The sequence below is a fragment of the Physeter macrocephalus genome, chromosome 10, assembly GCF_002837175.3.
Source record: "Physeter macrocephalus isolate SW-GA chromosome 10, ASM283717v5, whole genome shotgun sequence".
NCBI classification, from domain to species: Eukaryota; Metazoa; Chordata; class Mammalia; order Artiodactyla; family Physeteridae; genus Physeter; species Physeter macrocephalus.
The window spans coordinates 18,307,052-18,324,293 of record NC_041223.1 but is presented as its reverse complement, the minus strand read 5'-3'; the positions used below and the strand labels follow the sequence as shown (position 1 = coordinate 18,324,293).

General features: G+C 33.7%; 1 protein-coding gene across 7 annotated transcripts in view; it reads left to right on the top strand.

The window, feature by feature from the left end:
* STXBP5 (syntaxin binding protein 5) overlaps window positions 1-17,242 on the top strand; it is a 166,140-nt gene that overhangs the window by 133,825 nt on the left and 15,073 nt on the right. For all 7 annotated transcript variants that reach the window (XM_007112878.4, XM_007112877.4, XM_055087449.1 and 4 more), the window contains 4 exons: window positions 330-380; window positions 5,712-5,951; window positions 9,108-9,477; window positions 9,786-9,951. In XM_007112878.4, the coding sequence (XP_007112940.1) occupies window positions 330-380; window positions 5,712-5,951; window positions 9,108-9,477; window positions 9,786-9,951 (827 nt within the window). The remainder of the gene's footprint in view (window positions 1-329; window positions 381-5,711; window positions 5,952-9,107; window positions 9,478-9,785; window positions 9,952-17,242) is intronic.

The following is a 17,242-nucleotide window of genomic DNA, read 5'->3' as shown; positions in this document are numbered from 1 at the left end:
CCTTCTTTCTGAGAAATGATTTTGCTTCCTTAGAAAAGCCTAACCCTTTCCTGTGAGCCTAAGAAATAATTAACAGTTAGAATTTAAAAGGCTTCCTTGAAGTGAGAGCTTCAAGCACTCAAAGATCTTACAATCAAGTAAGTACAAGCTTTTTAAAAAGTTGAAAATAAGATTTACTTTCCACCCATAACATTATTAATCATATCTTAATTATCTTAGCATCTAGACTTAGTAAGAAAAATATTCACTCCTATCTTGAAGAGCAGTTGGTATGAATAAGCATGAATCAGATATTCTTCAGAACTTTAAAAATGCATTTTATTTTTCAGCAAAAATGTCAAGGAAGTTAAGCTTGCCTACTGACCTAAAGCCTGACTTAGGTAAGTAAAACAAATAAATGAAAATACATAGTAGTTAAACTCTCTTTAATGGGAAGACAAGGAAATCAGGAGATTTAAAATGACCATAGACTAGATTTTCGTTGAAAATCAAGTTTAAAATGACTAAGTGTTTAAGGATTAATAGCCTTCAGGATGCTGTCTGTAAATTGTAAAGGATAATTATAATACAAATTTAAGCAAATCAAAATAATATATTTCCTCAGCCCTCTCATACTTTAAACAAAATTTAGTGTAAGATTAAAATATGTGTGATTTTGGATTAATTTCTGTTAACGGTCTGAAAACTTATTTTGAACTTTATTATTTATAAACTTATTTTATGAGAATTTAATATTTTCAAAATAAATGACTGGTTTTCTGTATTACAGTGAATCTCATATCAAGAATCATTATTACTTTTTGACGATAATAAGGTGGAAAATATATCTTTTTCTGTAGCACTCTCTATGCAACCTATCCATTAGGAAAGCTGAGTGAATATATTCACACATTCCTTCTGCTTTATATCCAGCTCCAAAACAGCTCCCTGATATCCCAGGATAGGGACAAATGACATTTCAATAAAGACAAAAATAAGATGCCATGTAGTAAATATAAAAGCAGGATTTCCATTTTAATTTTAGAATTTCTATTGCCTTTAAGTGGATGAGAAGTATGACTGCATACGGATGATTTCACCCATGTTTGTCTTAGAAACAACTAGATTTTCTCCTTTGTGTTTGCTCACCCACCTCATCTTCTCACTGTTAATTCTCTAGATTCCTTAACTATCTTCTTATGCATAATACAGACTTAGGTATTGGTCCATTTCACCTTACTGATGTTAGCATTTCCAAATCATAGTCTTATCTCAGTTATACTGATAGCATGTTATTATGAGTGAGTAGGCATAATATCTTCCACTGTCATCAGTGAAAGGTTCCATTCCTGAACATAGGAAAAACAGTTTAGTAGAACCCTGTAATACCCCTGCTGTTAAGGGAACCAGAAATAAATTCTAGAATGTTGGATATGTATGTTTTGAGAAGAGCATAGTTCCCTTCACTATAAAATTGAAAGATGCCATTTGAACCCACGTGTATCTGAGGCTACCCTTAGGCATTTTTTTCCCCAGCAAGAGGATCCAGAGTTTTCATCAGACTCTCAAAGATGCCCATGATTTCAGTAACACTGAATACTACTACTTAAAATGGTTTTGTGGCTTTTAGTACCTAAAAATCTGATGAGAAAACACATACAGAAGTACTTTTTAAATTAGTAAAAATAAGATGTCAATTACTTTTTAAAAGAATATTCACACTTATGAATTATTTAAGTAATTTAATCAAAGTGTGTGCTGTGTGCTTTTATAGATCATCTTTATTCAGTTTATCTTTTACTTGTGTGCCTGTGTATCTCAATGCCCTAAGCTAGTTATAACTTTGATTAATATATATGTTGAAACAATACCCATGTTGCCTCAATAATTTCCCCTTAAGTCATTGTGCTACTGAACTATTTTTTGGTAGAGATTCTTAGCTGGTAATTCTTTTACATTGGCCAGAGAGTCAACGGGGAAAAACAACTATTATCCATAGGCTCAAACTGCCAAATGTTGCTAAAGTAGCTGAGCTGTTGGACTTCCTGCAGCTGTGGAAGCTTCTGTGAATAGAATTCACTTTTGTTTATAAGGGAATTATGCAACATTGTACTTTCACCATAGCTTCACCCTAGATTTCATGGCCCACAACTCAGGAATCATGGGCGATATTGTTAGACTGCTGATGCCACTTTTCAAGTGTCGAGAACAGGAGGCAAAATATCAAACTGTTATGTATCTTTATGTGAGTAAGTATTTTGTCCTAATTTTTACCCTGACCAAATTTACCTCTTGGCATTATGTTTTGATTGGGGGATATAAAATTTTGTTGCATAAGGCTCTATGTGGCAGGAGAGTGTGATATACACAGGTGGAATGTTCTAGGCATCCAGAGAATAATAGGAAAGCAATGGTTTTATGACATGGTTGTATCACTAGAGCTGGATGGAGGCATTAATGACAATTTTTTTCTGAGTTTAGATTGGCCAGAAAGACCACATGTTCCAGTTTTGTTTTTTTTTTAATCTAAAGACTGAACTTTAATGCTCAATAATAATTAAAACACTCCACTCGTATGATATTGGTGATATGACTAATCCCATGTTTATCTGGAGTTGCCTAACATGTTTTAGACTTGAACATGGGCACAAATCCAAACTCTTCCATTAACTAGCTTTCTCAGTCATTTAACCTGTCTGAGCTTCTACTTTATTATTTGTTAAATTGTGATGATAATACTTTTCAGGGTTATTATATAGATTCAGTAAAATTATAAATGTAAAGTTTTTGATGGTATGAAGCACATGGTAGGCCCTACTTAGTGGTAGCTATTTCATTTCTGCTCTTATTAGTAGAATGAAAATGAAAATTTCTATTCCATTTGTTAAGCTTGCCCAATTTCTAAAATTTAAGCCACAAAGACCCACAACATCTAACTTAAGAGCAGTCAGTGGTAGTTACAATTCATGAACTGCTGAAGATTCTAACTTGTTTTCAAACAGTTCTACACAGATAAAATAAGCAACCTAATTCTCTAAGTTCAGAGTTGATTCTGATTCAGTTCATTTTCCCATATTGATCTAGCCATAGGAGTTTCTCTGGTAATCTAATTTTTATAGAGAAGTCATATAATAAAAACACAGTTGTAGTTTATGAATTTTATATAGTTAAGTTAGTCTATTAAATTAAAATAATGTTTACTTGGCCTGTGAATTAACATTTGAAGTATAGATTGTTGTGAATCACCTATTGTAATTTTAATAGATAACAGTAAAGATTTTCATACAGCTTAATTTATATTGAAATTTATAATATTAAATTTTCTTGTATCACTGATTTTCATTTTTATCACTAGGTCACAACTGATAAGAATATGTCTGTTCATCTTGTTATGTGTATATTTTATCAAAGTAACAAATATTTTTATCATTGGAAAATAAATTTTAAATTTCTATTTTTTTACTAAAATAACTTTGGGAACATAAAGAGTTAAGATTTGGAATCAACATCATATTACAAACTCATCCAGTAATGAGCTATTGCTTATAGAAAGTTGTTTTATTTACATTAAGTAGTTATTTTCTACTGTGTCATAATCTGTAACAGGAAGCAAAATCTCAGGCGAAAGAAAAGCATTTTTAGAAACTATAGTTAGAAATAACCCATGCTGTTGTCATAACTAGTGGCTTTATTGTTTTCAGAGGCTAACTGTAATCAAAATTATGTTGTACATAATTACTGTTCGGGAGAATTTTTTTTTAACCTATGAATCTAAATTTGATTACAAGAAGCTTTTGGGAGGTATAAGTAGGATTCAATTATACCTTTTTTATTCAGTAAAATACAACTTAGAAGACTTGAACGTGTTTTTCATTTTTCACAACATTATGAAGTCATTTCTTTCACAATAGCATTGGAAACATGTGATTTGAGGAATGACTTATTAGATGTGAACAGCAGAAGACACTGGAAATTTTAATATATCCCAGTGGTGTAGCAGAAACACATTGCTTTAGATCCTTCGAACTGTAGGTCTGTCTTCAGCAAGTATATGTTGAATACCTTCATATGCAAGGCACTATGCCAAATTCTGCAGGGCATCAAAAGGAGAGAGCCCTTGTTCTCAAGAAATTTACAGTCACATTAGAACAAGGCCTAAGGCAAGTCAGAAATAACTACAGAACAAATGTACTGTTCATGCCAGGGGGGAGATAAAAAGCTATCAAGATTCAAAAGAGAAAAGCTGTGTATGGTTTTAGGAATCAGGATAAATTTCATGAGGATGACAGTACTTGAGATGGAGAATAAACACCATCTAGATAGGTAGAGAAAAGGCAAGGGCACAAATCAGAAGGAAAATCATAAGCAAAAAAGTAGGTAAGCTCCAGGTATGTTTGGAGAACATTGAATGGCTCGGTTTACTTCCCACAGTGAACTGAAGCAGGGCAGCACTCTGGCAGATAGGGCCGGGAGGGTAGGTTGAGATATTTTGTGGAGTCTTAAAAACCTGAGTAAGAGTATAAGAGGAACTGTTGCGGATTTTTAAGATAGAGGTTATAGAATTAAAACTGTACCTTGTAAAACTTAATTGAGTTGTGATAGAACAGTGACAGAGTGAAGGTGGGGAATTCTCTTGGGAATTGTAGTCTAGATGAATGGTGATAAAGGCCTGAACATAGGGTGATGGAAATTGATCAGTAGTGGAAAGAATGAAACAGAAACATTAGAATAGCGTAGGACTTGGCATCCCATCAGAGACATGTAAGTAAAGTGAAAAGGAAGAACTGAAATTGGGACTCATTTCAAGTATTGTTTCCCTAGGATAACAGGGGTGTCATTAATATAAATAGTGCCATTAGAAGAATTTAGAGCCTTGGGGAAAAGATGTATTTTGATTTTGCATAGTGAGACATAATAGGAAAAAATTTTTATAAGCCTTTGGAAATGCATTCCAAGAGAAAAGAGGCCAGGGCTTGAAACAGACTTGAGATTGGCCGCAGAGAAGGTAGCTGAAGACAAGAGAGGGTTTATTGGTATATTAATATAATTTACAAGTATCCCTGTCATTGCAGACAGAGCCGGGTAAAGGGAATATACCTGGCATCAAGTTAAGTATGAGCCAGATACCACTTGTACAGTTTAATGAAAAATGCCTTAGATGAACGTTGGTTACAGTTAAAATCGCATTTAAAAAAATATTAAAGCTAAATTTTTATGGATTAAGGCTTTCATATGGACAGATTTGAAGGAAAAAAAGTCCATCATACAATAAATTTGAAGGTAGAATCAGAGTACTTATAAAAGCATTTTTTTAACGTAGAAAATTGAAAATACCCACTTTCCTGATTCTACCTAATCATGAATTATATTACCAAAGGAAGAAACAGCACCATGAGAAAGGGTAGTAAGGGCGAAGATTGGAAAAGCAGCCAGGATACTAACAGAGAGCTGCACCAAAACCACAGAGATCATACATCCAAAAACTCACTGGGATGACCTCAGCTCAGTTCTGAGAAGTATGGATTTGTCCCTCTGTGTTTCAAATACAAGCAAAGGAAAAAGGTTTTAGCATAAAAGTAAATTGTTTTTCTTTTCAATTAAAAGAAATTTAAAATTAAATATGCTGTAGATTTAATCTTTTTGCAGATTAACTATTTGGCAAAACTTATACCAAGCAAAAAACATGATATATTATAACTTGAGCAATCTCACAACATTTTAAATCGTTTCAGATATAAAAGATAATTCCTTCAGCCGATCACGGAGTTCAAGTGTAACCAGCATTGATAAAGAATCCCGAGAAGCAATCTCTGCTCTTCATTTCTGTGAAACTTTTACTCGAAAGGCAGATTCAGCCCCCTCCCCATGTTTGTGGGTTGGTACTACATTGGGAACAGTGCTTGTCATTGCACTGAACCTTCCCCCAGGAGGAGAGCAAAGACTTCTTCAGCCAGTAATTGTGTCTCCAAGTGGTATGTATGCTCTGGTGCTATACTTCTGTTGAAGGTTTGCTTTATTATAATTTAATAGAAGCCTTTGCTTTTCATTTTTGAATCAATCTAAGTCTAAATGGGGATAGTTATAGTCTTATGTTTTTAATTGAAGGAATACATGGAATAAGATTCCAGAATATCATTTACTTATACAGCCATTCAGGTTTTATATTTTTTTAATCCTAGGATCATGTCTAAAATGATTACTACATAAGAAAATGAAAAAAACAAAAAAAACAAAAAACACTGTTGTTCTACTGCATTCTAGGATACCTCAGAATAGTATGTTCTGTAAGCAAAAGGATGGTACATATTTAGGGAAAAAACAGAAAAGTATATTTTTAAACATTATACACTTGGCTATTTTTAATCTGTAAGTGTGAAGTCTTAAAATACATTAATTTTCTTCTTTGAAGAATTAGAAAAGGTGATTTAATAAAAAATATTTAAGAAGGAAAAATTTACAGTCTTCCTATATTGAAAATGAGATTGAATTTTATCACATGTATGTGGAATCTGATAGTTCTTGAAATAATTGAGAATTCTGGTTTCCGTTACTTATCTATGCTGATCTAGATAGAAAAAAACAAAAACAAAAACATGGTTTTGCTCACTAGTGTATTTCTTGTTTATATAGTACATTTTAACAATACTTATAATTTAGAATTAAAATGTAATTATGATTTCTAGTTCTACCATTTCTGAACTACCTTTACATTAAAGGAACAGTTTGATTTATTCATTCAGCTCAATAATTTACTATATACTACATACCTAGTTGTTAGAAAAAGTTACATAATGATGATTTTTTTTTTTTTTTTTTTTTTTTTTTTTTTTTGCGGTACGCGGCCTCTCACTGTTGTGGCCTCTCCCGTTGCGGAGCACAGGCTCCGGACGCGCAGGCTCAGCGGCCGTGGCTCACGGGCCCAGCCGCTCCGCGGCATGTGGGATCTTCCCAGACCGGGGCACAAACCCGTGTCCCCTGCATCGGCAGGCGGACTCTCAACCACTGTGCCACCAGGGAAGCCCCATAATGATGATTTTATTAACCAATCTCATTTCTTATTAGTAAACAAGTATATGTATTGGAAAGAAAAACTAGAAAGATGAAAATCAAAATGTTGATAGTAATTATCACTGAATAGTGGGATTGTGGGTAACTTTTATTCTTTTTACTGATTTGTAGTTTCTAAACTTTCTATAACAGTTTGTGATAAGAAAATGTTTCCAATAAATAAAAAAGAGAGAGAGGGATTAAATATAAATAATCTACTATTAACTATATTAAAAAATATTTAAGATTTTTCCAACTTGCAGTAAAGTCAAATTAGCTGTAAATCTACTTTGATATGAAATAATTTTCATGTGTAAGAAAGAACCTTTGCATTTCTTTTCAGTGTTGGAATCTTTGAGGTTTGTTTTTATAGGATACCTATTTTAAAATATAACAGTGACATTTATATCATATTATCTGTATTGGAACTATGAGGAGAAGAGAGGTGTTTTCCAAGCAGATGGGTTTCCGTGCCTAAGAGCCTGAAATGGTCTATTTTGTCCCCAACTGTTTTTTGTTGGTTTTTTTTTTTTGCCTTCAAGAGGAGAACTCAACAATTACCACTACCCTGCTGGAAAACATACTATAATCCTGCCAGCTATAGGACAAGCATATATTTAAATATTGGTACATCTTTAGAAAATCCACGTACTGGGATTACTATATCTCATATATGTTCATATGGACTATAAACCATTCCCAAATTAGCACACCGTTTAAAATAATTAAATTGTCTACTTGCCAAACCTGGACAATAGACTAACGCCAGATGTAGCAAATGAATTGCAGGATGCCCAGTTAAATTTGGACTTTAGATAACATATTTTTTAATATAAATATGTCCCATCTTTCTCTTTGGAAAAATAATGCAGAATTTGGGACACACTTATACTAAAAAAAGTATTGATTATATATCTGAAATTCAGATTTAACTGGGCATCCTTTATTTTATCTGGCCACCCTGCAATAGACAAAATATATAAATGTGAAGAGGAAAGGAAAATTTTGTCTTCTAAGAAAAATTTTGACAGAATACTGGGATCTCTTCCTCTTAGAAACAAAAGAATATAATATATGGATAATTTTTTGCAAACTATAAAATATAAGTATAAAGTAATAAAATATGAAAAAAATCCTCTACAATAAGAACTGAAATGCTAAATCAGTTCTATACTCTCCCTTCTATTGCTTTGCAAATCCTTAATAGTATTATTTAGCTTACTTAGAAATGAGCATAAATCATATTTACCTATTCAAGGATATGGAGGAAAGGGAGTCCCATTAATTAAAGTAAATCAAGAAATATAACTACTGATTTAAGACTGTACGTTGACCAAAGCAATGTCTTGAGTGTATTTGACATTTAAGTTTTTTTGAAGTAATGTTTAGAAATATGTAAAAAAAAAAAAGAAAGAAAAAGAAATATGTGGAAACTTTTTTTTCTCATTGACCCTGTAGATCAGTTCTGTCCATTAAAAATGCAGTGTGAGCCACATATAGTATTCTAAATTTTCTAGTAGCCATATTAAAAAAGTAAAAAAAAAGTGAAATTAATTTTAGTGACATATTTCATTTAGCCCAGTCTATCCAAAATACTATCATTTTAGCATGTAATCAGTATTTTTATATTATTAGGGTATTTTCTTGTAATTTTTTTTTGTACTAAGCCTTCAAATCCAGCATGTATTTCACTCTTACAACATGCCACAATTTGGACCAGCCACACTTCAAGTGGCCAGTGGCTGCCATATTGGGCCGTGAAGCTCTAGATGCCATCTGCTTACTCTCATACTCAATGGTAGTACACTTGCCAGGTATGAGACCTAGTTCCAGACATCCTAGCGTTTATCTGTTTGGTAGCAATTATTAGTAGCACTTATTTATTTGGTAGCACTTATTGATACCTTTTTCCAGATTCAAATATCATGCTTGAAGTTTGAATCCTATCAGTGAGCCAGTGTACAATTTTGGTTCAGTATACATTCTACATATTTTTGAGTGTCTAGTATATGTCAGAGTTGGAATAAGCATATTTACTGTGGGATTAAAATATTTTTTATTTACTAAAATTACAATTTTAGGTACAATATTGAGGTTAAAAGGGGCAGTCCTGAGAATGGCATTCCTGGATTCCACAGGCTGCTTAATGCCACCAGCATATGAATCCTGGAAAGAACACAATGTTCCTGAAGAGAAGGATGAAAAGGAGAAATTGAAAAAACGAAGACCTGTCTCTGTATCTCCCTCCTCTTCTCAGGAAATTAGTGAAAACCAGTATGCAGTGATATGTTCTGAAAAGCAAGCAAAAGTAATCTCACTGCCAACTCAGAGCTGTGCTTATAAGCAAAACATTACAGAGACCTCATTTGTTCTTCGTGGAGATATTGTATCATTGAGTAACAGTATCTGCCTTGCCTGCTTCTGTGCCAATGGACACATTATGACTTTTAGGTAAGAGTTAGATTTTCTTTTTTTTAAACACAAATATAACATTTCCTCCCTCAACACATAATGTTGCAGAATTATATTCAGTTTGAAAGAAAGGCTTTTACTTGTTTACAGTCTTATACACTGAGAATTTATTTTCGTTCAGTTCATAGCGAACAAGTTATGTGAGGAAAACAAATCGGTTTTATCTCCCACTCAGGTACACTAAATCATAAGGTTTATAAGTTCCCTGCTATTTTTACCTCTTCTAGTATTTGTTCAAGACTAAAACCTACCTGTTTTATTAACAAGTTTTTAATTTTTTTCTCAAGTTTGCCAAGTTTAAGACCTCTATTGGATGTGTATTACTTGCCCCTTACCAATATGCGGATAGCCAGAACGTTCTGCTTCACCAACAATGGACAAGCATTGTATCTTGTTTCACCTACAGAAATCCAGAGACTCACTTACAGTCAAGAGACCTGTGAAAATCTTCAGGTAAATAACAAAAATATTACTGTAATTTCTTCAGAGGTGAAATATTTTCTAAGGTCCCTTATATTGTCCATCCCTTATACTCACAGGAGTGTACAAATGAGCCTACATGAGAAAACTCAAAACCTTTCTTGAGAGTTTGAGAGCACATGTTTTGAGACTGGTGATAAAGTGTCTTCATCAGACTCTTGTTATAAGAGGGACTCCATCTCCTTGATCCATACTTTTTCTCTCCAGTGATGTTAAAGAAATACAAAATACTACATATATTTTATACCCACTCTCCACATAGAATAAATATCTATTATACAGAAACAAAAAAATCCTTTTTAAAGACCTACGTTAATGGTAAAATAATTGTATCTCTTTTAGAGCAAATGTGTCATTCCTTCTCATACTCTGTAGTCATGAGGATGTATATGCATTATAAGAAAAAATAAGATTTGATAGGTTTCCTCTGAATATTTTTGTTGATCTATTTGTGAGAGATTACAAATTCTTTAAATACAAAACTATATCTTTTTTACATATTGAGTGCTTTATTTGCTTGCATATATATTAGAAATGATCGGTTTAGCTTCAACTTTTAAAATAAAAGTGCTCTTATAATATTGGAGCTAAAATATTAATCGATATTTGATATTTAGAGGGAACCGTTATTTAAGGGAACTTCATAGTGAAAGTTTTTGCAATTAATCAGCCCTGTTTTCCTGGTGTATAAATTTGAATTTGTGGCTTATTTTTAGAACATGAGCTTTAGAGTCAGGAAGACTGAATTTAAGTCCTAGCCATGCTAGTTACACAATTATGTGACCTTAGACAAGTTTCTGTGTCTGAACTTCATTATCTTTAAAATGAGGATAGAAATAATATCTAATGTCATAGGGTCTGATGTAAATTAAAGGAGACAGTACACGTAAAGTGCTTATTATTAGCACAGTGCTTAGTACTGAATATATGTTCAGTGTCAGATGTTTGTGTTATTTCAGTAAGGTAGACTATACTAGAAACATACTCTTAAATGATATCATTATAAATCTTGAGAGTGAAACAAAATTACATATCTGATATATTAAATTCCCATTTACATTTGGGTGGACGTGTTTTTTTAGAGATTCCTAAGTTTCTGAATTAAAATTATGCTTTTTGTAGGAAAGGTAAAGTTTTCCTGTAGTGTTTTCTTTCATTAGTAAAATGTTACTATATTAAGAAATAATATGGACAGTTGAATATATTCTTAATTCATTTCAATCTGAAATGTGGTCTTAATTCAACTACTCAAAATTCTAAACTTCATCACTTTTCTGGAATCAATTTATTCTATCCTTGGATCAGTGTTTTATTATTTTAGTAAAAATCAATAGCAGCTACAGCAACTTTACCTATTTATGTTTAAATGAACTGGTCACTTAATAGTACACTCAATTTATCTTGATAACTATCTGCTATATGCCTTCATGATATGGTAAGTGAGAAATGAACTCTGTTCAAGGAGCTTGTGATAGAATGTTTTCTTTGGGCAATATTGGCATTTTATTTACCTCTGTATTTTCAGTGCCTAAAAATAATGCCTTGGTAAAAACCTGTTGACTAATGAATACCATGAACTCTGTGGTTTCCAGAGTACCCTATTACATTGTGCATTTATTTAACTTTAACCAAAAAAAAAATTGGGAAGATGTTTATAAACATTAATGGAATTTTTAGCCAAGATGGAATAATAGGAACCAGATTAACCCTCCTGCCTGAAATAACAAAGCATACACAAACATGAAATAATAGTTTTCAAGATCCTAGACATCAGGCAGTGAAATGAAAGTAATCCCTGAGAGACAGGAAGCAAAAGAGGTGTGTCCCAGCATTCATGCCTTGATAGAGTTTCCAGAACATTGCAGAGAGAGCTGTGCGGAGAGAGAACACTGGAGATCTACAGAGGATGCAAGAGTACTCAGTAGAGTTCTGTTCAGCATATATGTATGGATAAATTCTCTGGCCAGAGAAAGAACCATCTGAAAGGAAATAGAGGATTAGAGGGAAAGGTGCCTTTTCCCAACAGCCAGGTGGGAAAAACTTATAATTCATTTATGAGTGTTTTAGTTTCCTAAGGCTGCTGTAACAAATCACCACAGACTTGGTGTCCAAAAACAACATAAATTTATTCTCTTACACTTCTGAAAATTAGAGGTCTGAAATAAGTCACTAAGCCAAAATCAAGGTGTTGGCCGGATCATGCTCCTTCCAGAGGCTCTCGAGGATAATCTGTTCTTTGCCTCTTCCATCTTCTTGTAGCAGCCAGCATCCCTTGGCTAGGGGCCGCATTACTCCACTCTGCCTCCGAGGTCACGTTGCCACCTCCTCTTGTGTGTGTCCAATCTCCCTCTGCCTCTCTTTTAAAAAGACACTTGTAATTGGATTTAGGACTCATCCAGATGATTCAAGATAATTTGCTCATGGCAAAGTACTTCATTACATCTACACAGACCCTTTTTTCCTTACAAGGTAACATTTATAGTTTCCAGGGATTAGGACCTGAGACCTTTAGATGACCATTTTTCAGCAGACTTCAATGGGAAATTGGGTAAAGTACTCAGGAAGGTCTTGGCTCATTAGTGAGGAATATTTAGCCTTAAACTGAGCACTGCTCCAGAGTTGCCTAACAAATCATGAAAGCAAGACCCAAAAGGGTCAAAATGTTTCCTAGTATCCCAGAATGAAGCTCAAGATGACTCACAGTAAATTAAAAATATTCAACACCCAGCAAAATAAAAATCATAATGTCTGGCATCCCGTCAGATGACCAGGCATGCAAAAAGATAGGACAGCATGACCCATAATGAGAAGACTAATCAATCAATGGAAACCAAGCCATAACTGACACAGACACTAAAATTAGCACAGAAAGACATTAAAGCAATTATAACTGTATTTCATGTGTTTAAAAAGTTAAGTAGGAATGTAGAAAGATAATAGAGGCCAAAGTTGAACTAGAGATGAAAATCCATAGTGTTAGAGTTGAAAAATATACTGGATGGAATTAACAACAGATTAGACATTACAGAATAAAAGATTAGGTAACTTGAAAGCACAGCAATAGAAAAAAACAATTGAGCATTTATCCTTGGAAAATTTATAGCACTGAAACACCTATATTATAAAACACTATATTAGAAAAGAAGTTCTCATCAAACCAGTGACTTCAGCTTCTACCTTAAGAAACAGAAAAAGAAGAGCAAGTTAAACCCAAAGTAAACAGAAGAAAGAAAATAATAAATATCCAAGTGGAAATCAATGAAACAGAAAACAGGGAAACAATAGAAAAACATCAATGAAACCAAAAGCTTGAGCTCTAAAACCAGTAAAATTGGTCTCAAGCCAGACTGATTGTGAAGAGAGAAGTGAGTTACCAATATCAAGAATGAGAGAAGTGACTACTATAGATTCTACAAATTTTAAAATGGATAATAAGGAAATATTATGAACAACTTTAGGCCAATAAATTCTAAAACCTGGATGAAATGGGCAAATTCCTTGTGAGACACATATTACCAAAGCTCACTCAAGAAAAAATAAATAACCCGAGGAGTACTATAGGGAAATTGAAGTTAGAAACCTTGGACAAAGAAAATTCCAGGCCCAGGTGGCTTCACTGGTGAATTCTATCAACATTTCAGGAAGAAATAGTACCAGTTCTATACAAAACTCTTCCAAAAATTAAAGTGGGGAAATGCTTCCCAACTTGTTAATGGTAGGTTCATAGAATATGGTACCAAAACCAGACAAAGATTTTAAAGTAAATTGCTTATAGACTTCACAAATATAGATGTTAAAATTCTAAAGGAAATTTTAGCAAATTGAATCCAACGGGGTATATCAGAAGGATAATTCTGGTCATGATAATTCATCATGACCAAGTAGGATTTATCCCAGGAACATGGAGTTGACTTCACATTTGTAAATCGGTCAATGGAATTCACCATATTAGTAAACTAAAAAAATAGGAAGCAGCTGACAAAATCCAACACCCATTCCTGATTTAAAGATAGTCAAACAAGGGATAAGTGGGAACTTAAAGGGCATCTAGGAAAAATCTACACCTAACGTAATACTCACTGTTGAGATACTGAATTCTTTTTTCCTTAAAATCGGAAGCTAGAAAGTGATGTTCACTCTCAACACTTCTATTCAGTGTTGTATTTAAGGTTCTAGCCAGTGCATTCAGGCAAGAAAAAGAAAGAAAAGTCATCTCGATCGGAAGGGAAAAAATAAACCTGTTGTTGTTCACAGGTGACATGATCATCTATATAGGAAATCCAATGAAATCTACTTCTAAAAACTACTAGAATTTGACAAGGATGCAGGGTATGAGATCAATATGGGGAAAATTTATTTCTTTGCTAGCAATGGACATTTGGAAATTAACATTTTTAAAACACCACTTATAATAGGAACGAAAAATATGAAATACTTTGGGATAAATCTGACAAAAAATATGAACTTCTACGTTGAAATTCACAAAATATTGAAAGAAACTGTTAATAACCTGAATAAATTGAAATACGTTCTTGGGTCACAAAATTCAATATTAGGATATTGATTCTCCCAAAATTGACCTATAGATTCAAGGCAATCCAAAACAAAATCCAGATGGGATTTTTTTTTTTTTTTTGTAGGAATTGACAAGTTTACTCGAAAATTCATGGAAATGTATGGGAGTAGGCAGAATAGCAGAAAAACTCAGAAAAGAATAAAGTTGAAGGGCTAACACTACCTGACTTTAAGAACTATTATAAAGTACAGTGATCAACACCTCTGTGCTTTGTGACCATGAGAGGGGTGGGATAGGGAGGGTGGGAGGGAGGGAGACACAAGAGGGAAGAGATATGGGAACATATGTATATGTATAACTGATTCACTTTGTTGTAAAGGAGAAACTAACACACTATTGTAAAACAGTTATACTCCAATAAAGATGTTAAAAAAAAAAAAAAGTACAGTGATCAAAAGAGCATGATACTGGCATCAAATTAGATAAATAAATCAATGGAACAGAGTAGAGAGTCTAGAAAAGAACCCACACATACCTGGACAACTGATTATTTTTGTTTCTTGAAGTATAGTTGATGTATAATATTATATGTTATAAGTGTACAATATAGTGATTCACAAGTTTTAAAGGTTATATTCCACTTATAGTTATTATAAAATATTAGCTATATTCTGTGTGTTGTACAGTATATCCTTTTAGCTTATTTTATACATTATAGTTTGTACCTCTTAATCCCCCCATCCCTATGTTGCCCTTGTCCCCTTCCCTCTCACCACTGGTAACCACTGGTTTGTTCTCTATATCTGTGAGTCTGCTTTTTTGTTATATTCACTAGTATGTTGTATTTTTTAGATTCCACATATAAATGATATACAGTATTTATATTTGCCTGACTTATTTCACTTAGCATTAATGCCCTCCAGGTCCATCCATGTTGCTGCAAATGGCAAAATTCCATTCTTTTTTATGGCTGAGTAGTATTCCTCTGTGTGTGTGTGTGTGTGTGTGTGTGTGTGTGTGTGTGTGTGTGTGTGTGACATCTTCTTTATCCATTCATCTGTTGATGGACACTGAGGTTGCTTCCATATCTTGGCAGTTGTAAATAATGCTGCTGTGAACACTGGGATGCATGTATCTTTTCAAATTAGTGTTTTTTGTTTTTCTCAGATATGTAACCAGGAGTGCAATTACTGGGTCATATGATAGGTCTATTTTTAGTTTTTTGAGAAACCTCCATACTGTTTTCCACCATGGCTGTACCAATTTACATTCCCACCAACATTCCCAGTGTACAGGGGCTCCTTTTTCTCCACATGGACAACTGATTTTGACAAAGACAATGCAATGGAGAAAGAATTGCCTTTTCAACAAATTATGTCAGAAAATTGGATGTTAAGATGCAAAAAAAAAAAAAAAAGCTTTGATCCATGCCTCACACTATATACAAAAATTGATGGATCAAAATGGATCATAGACCTAAATGTAAATCCTAAAACTGTAACACTTCTAGAGGGAACCTAAGAGAAGATCTTTGTTAACTTGAGTTGGGCAAAGATTTCTTAGCTATGACACCATAAAAGAACAAATTGATAATTTCAACATCAACAAAATTTAAAACTTCTGCTCTTCAAAAGACACTTAAGAAATAAAAAGATAACCCACAGACTGGAAGAAAATCTTGGCAATGTGTCTGATAAAGGATCTGTATCCAGAATATGTAAAGGGCTCTTAAAGCTCAGTAGAAAGAAGACAGACAACTCAGTAAAAACATGGGCAAAATATTTGGACAGATGCTTCACCATGAATAGATGCTTCACATCATTAGTCATTAGAGAACTGCAAAGTAAAACCTCAATGAGATATTGTTAAACACTTACTAGAAAGGCTAAAATTATAAAGAATACCATGCTAAGTTTTGACAAGGATGTAGAGAATCTAGAACTCTAATACACTTCTGATAGGAATGAAAAAACAAAAACAGTACAACCACTTTGGAAAACAGCTTAGCAGTTTTGTAAAAAGTCAAACATCTATGAACCAAAGACATAGTCATTCTACTCCTAGTTTTTTAACTCAAGAGAGAAGTAAATTTATATTCATAGCTGTTTTATTTGTACTAGCCAGAAACTGGAAGTTACCCAAGTGTCCATCAACAGGTGAATGCATGATCAAATTATAGTATATCCATACAGTAGAATACAACTCAGCAATAAAAAGGAATGAAATGTTGGTAACATTCAATATCATGGATGAATCTCAAAACAGTTATGCTGAGTAAAATAAGCCAAGCAAAGAAGTGTGCATATTGTATGATTCTATTTACATAAAACTAAAGAAAATACAAATTAATCTATGGTAAGAGAAAGCAGATTGGCAGTTACTTAGAGATAGGGGGTCGAGAAGGTGGGTGAGAGAAGGTTTTACAGAGAGACACAGGAAATGCAAGTGATGGATATTCACTTTCTTGATGGTGGTCATGATTTTACGGGCATATGTGTATGTCAAAACTTGCCAATTTTTACACTTTAAGTATATGCGGTTTATTGTTAATTACCTCAATAAAACTATTTTTAAAAACTAATAGGGGCTTCCCTGGTGGCGCAGTGGTTGCGCGTCCGCCTGCCGATGCAGGGGAACCGGGTTCGCGCCCCGGTGTGGGAGGATCCCACATGCCGCGGAGCGGCTGGGCCCGTGAGCCATGGCCGCTTAGCCTGCGCGTCCGGAGCCTGTGCTCCGCAACGGGAGAGG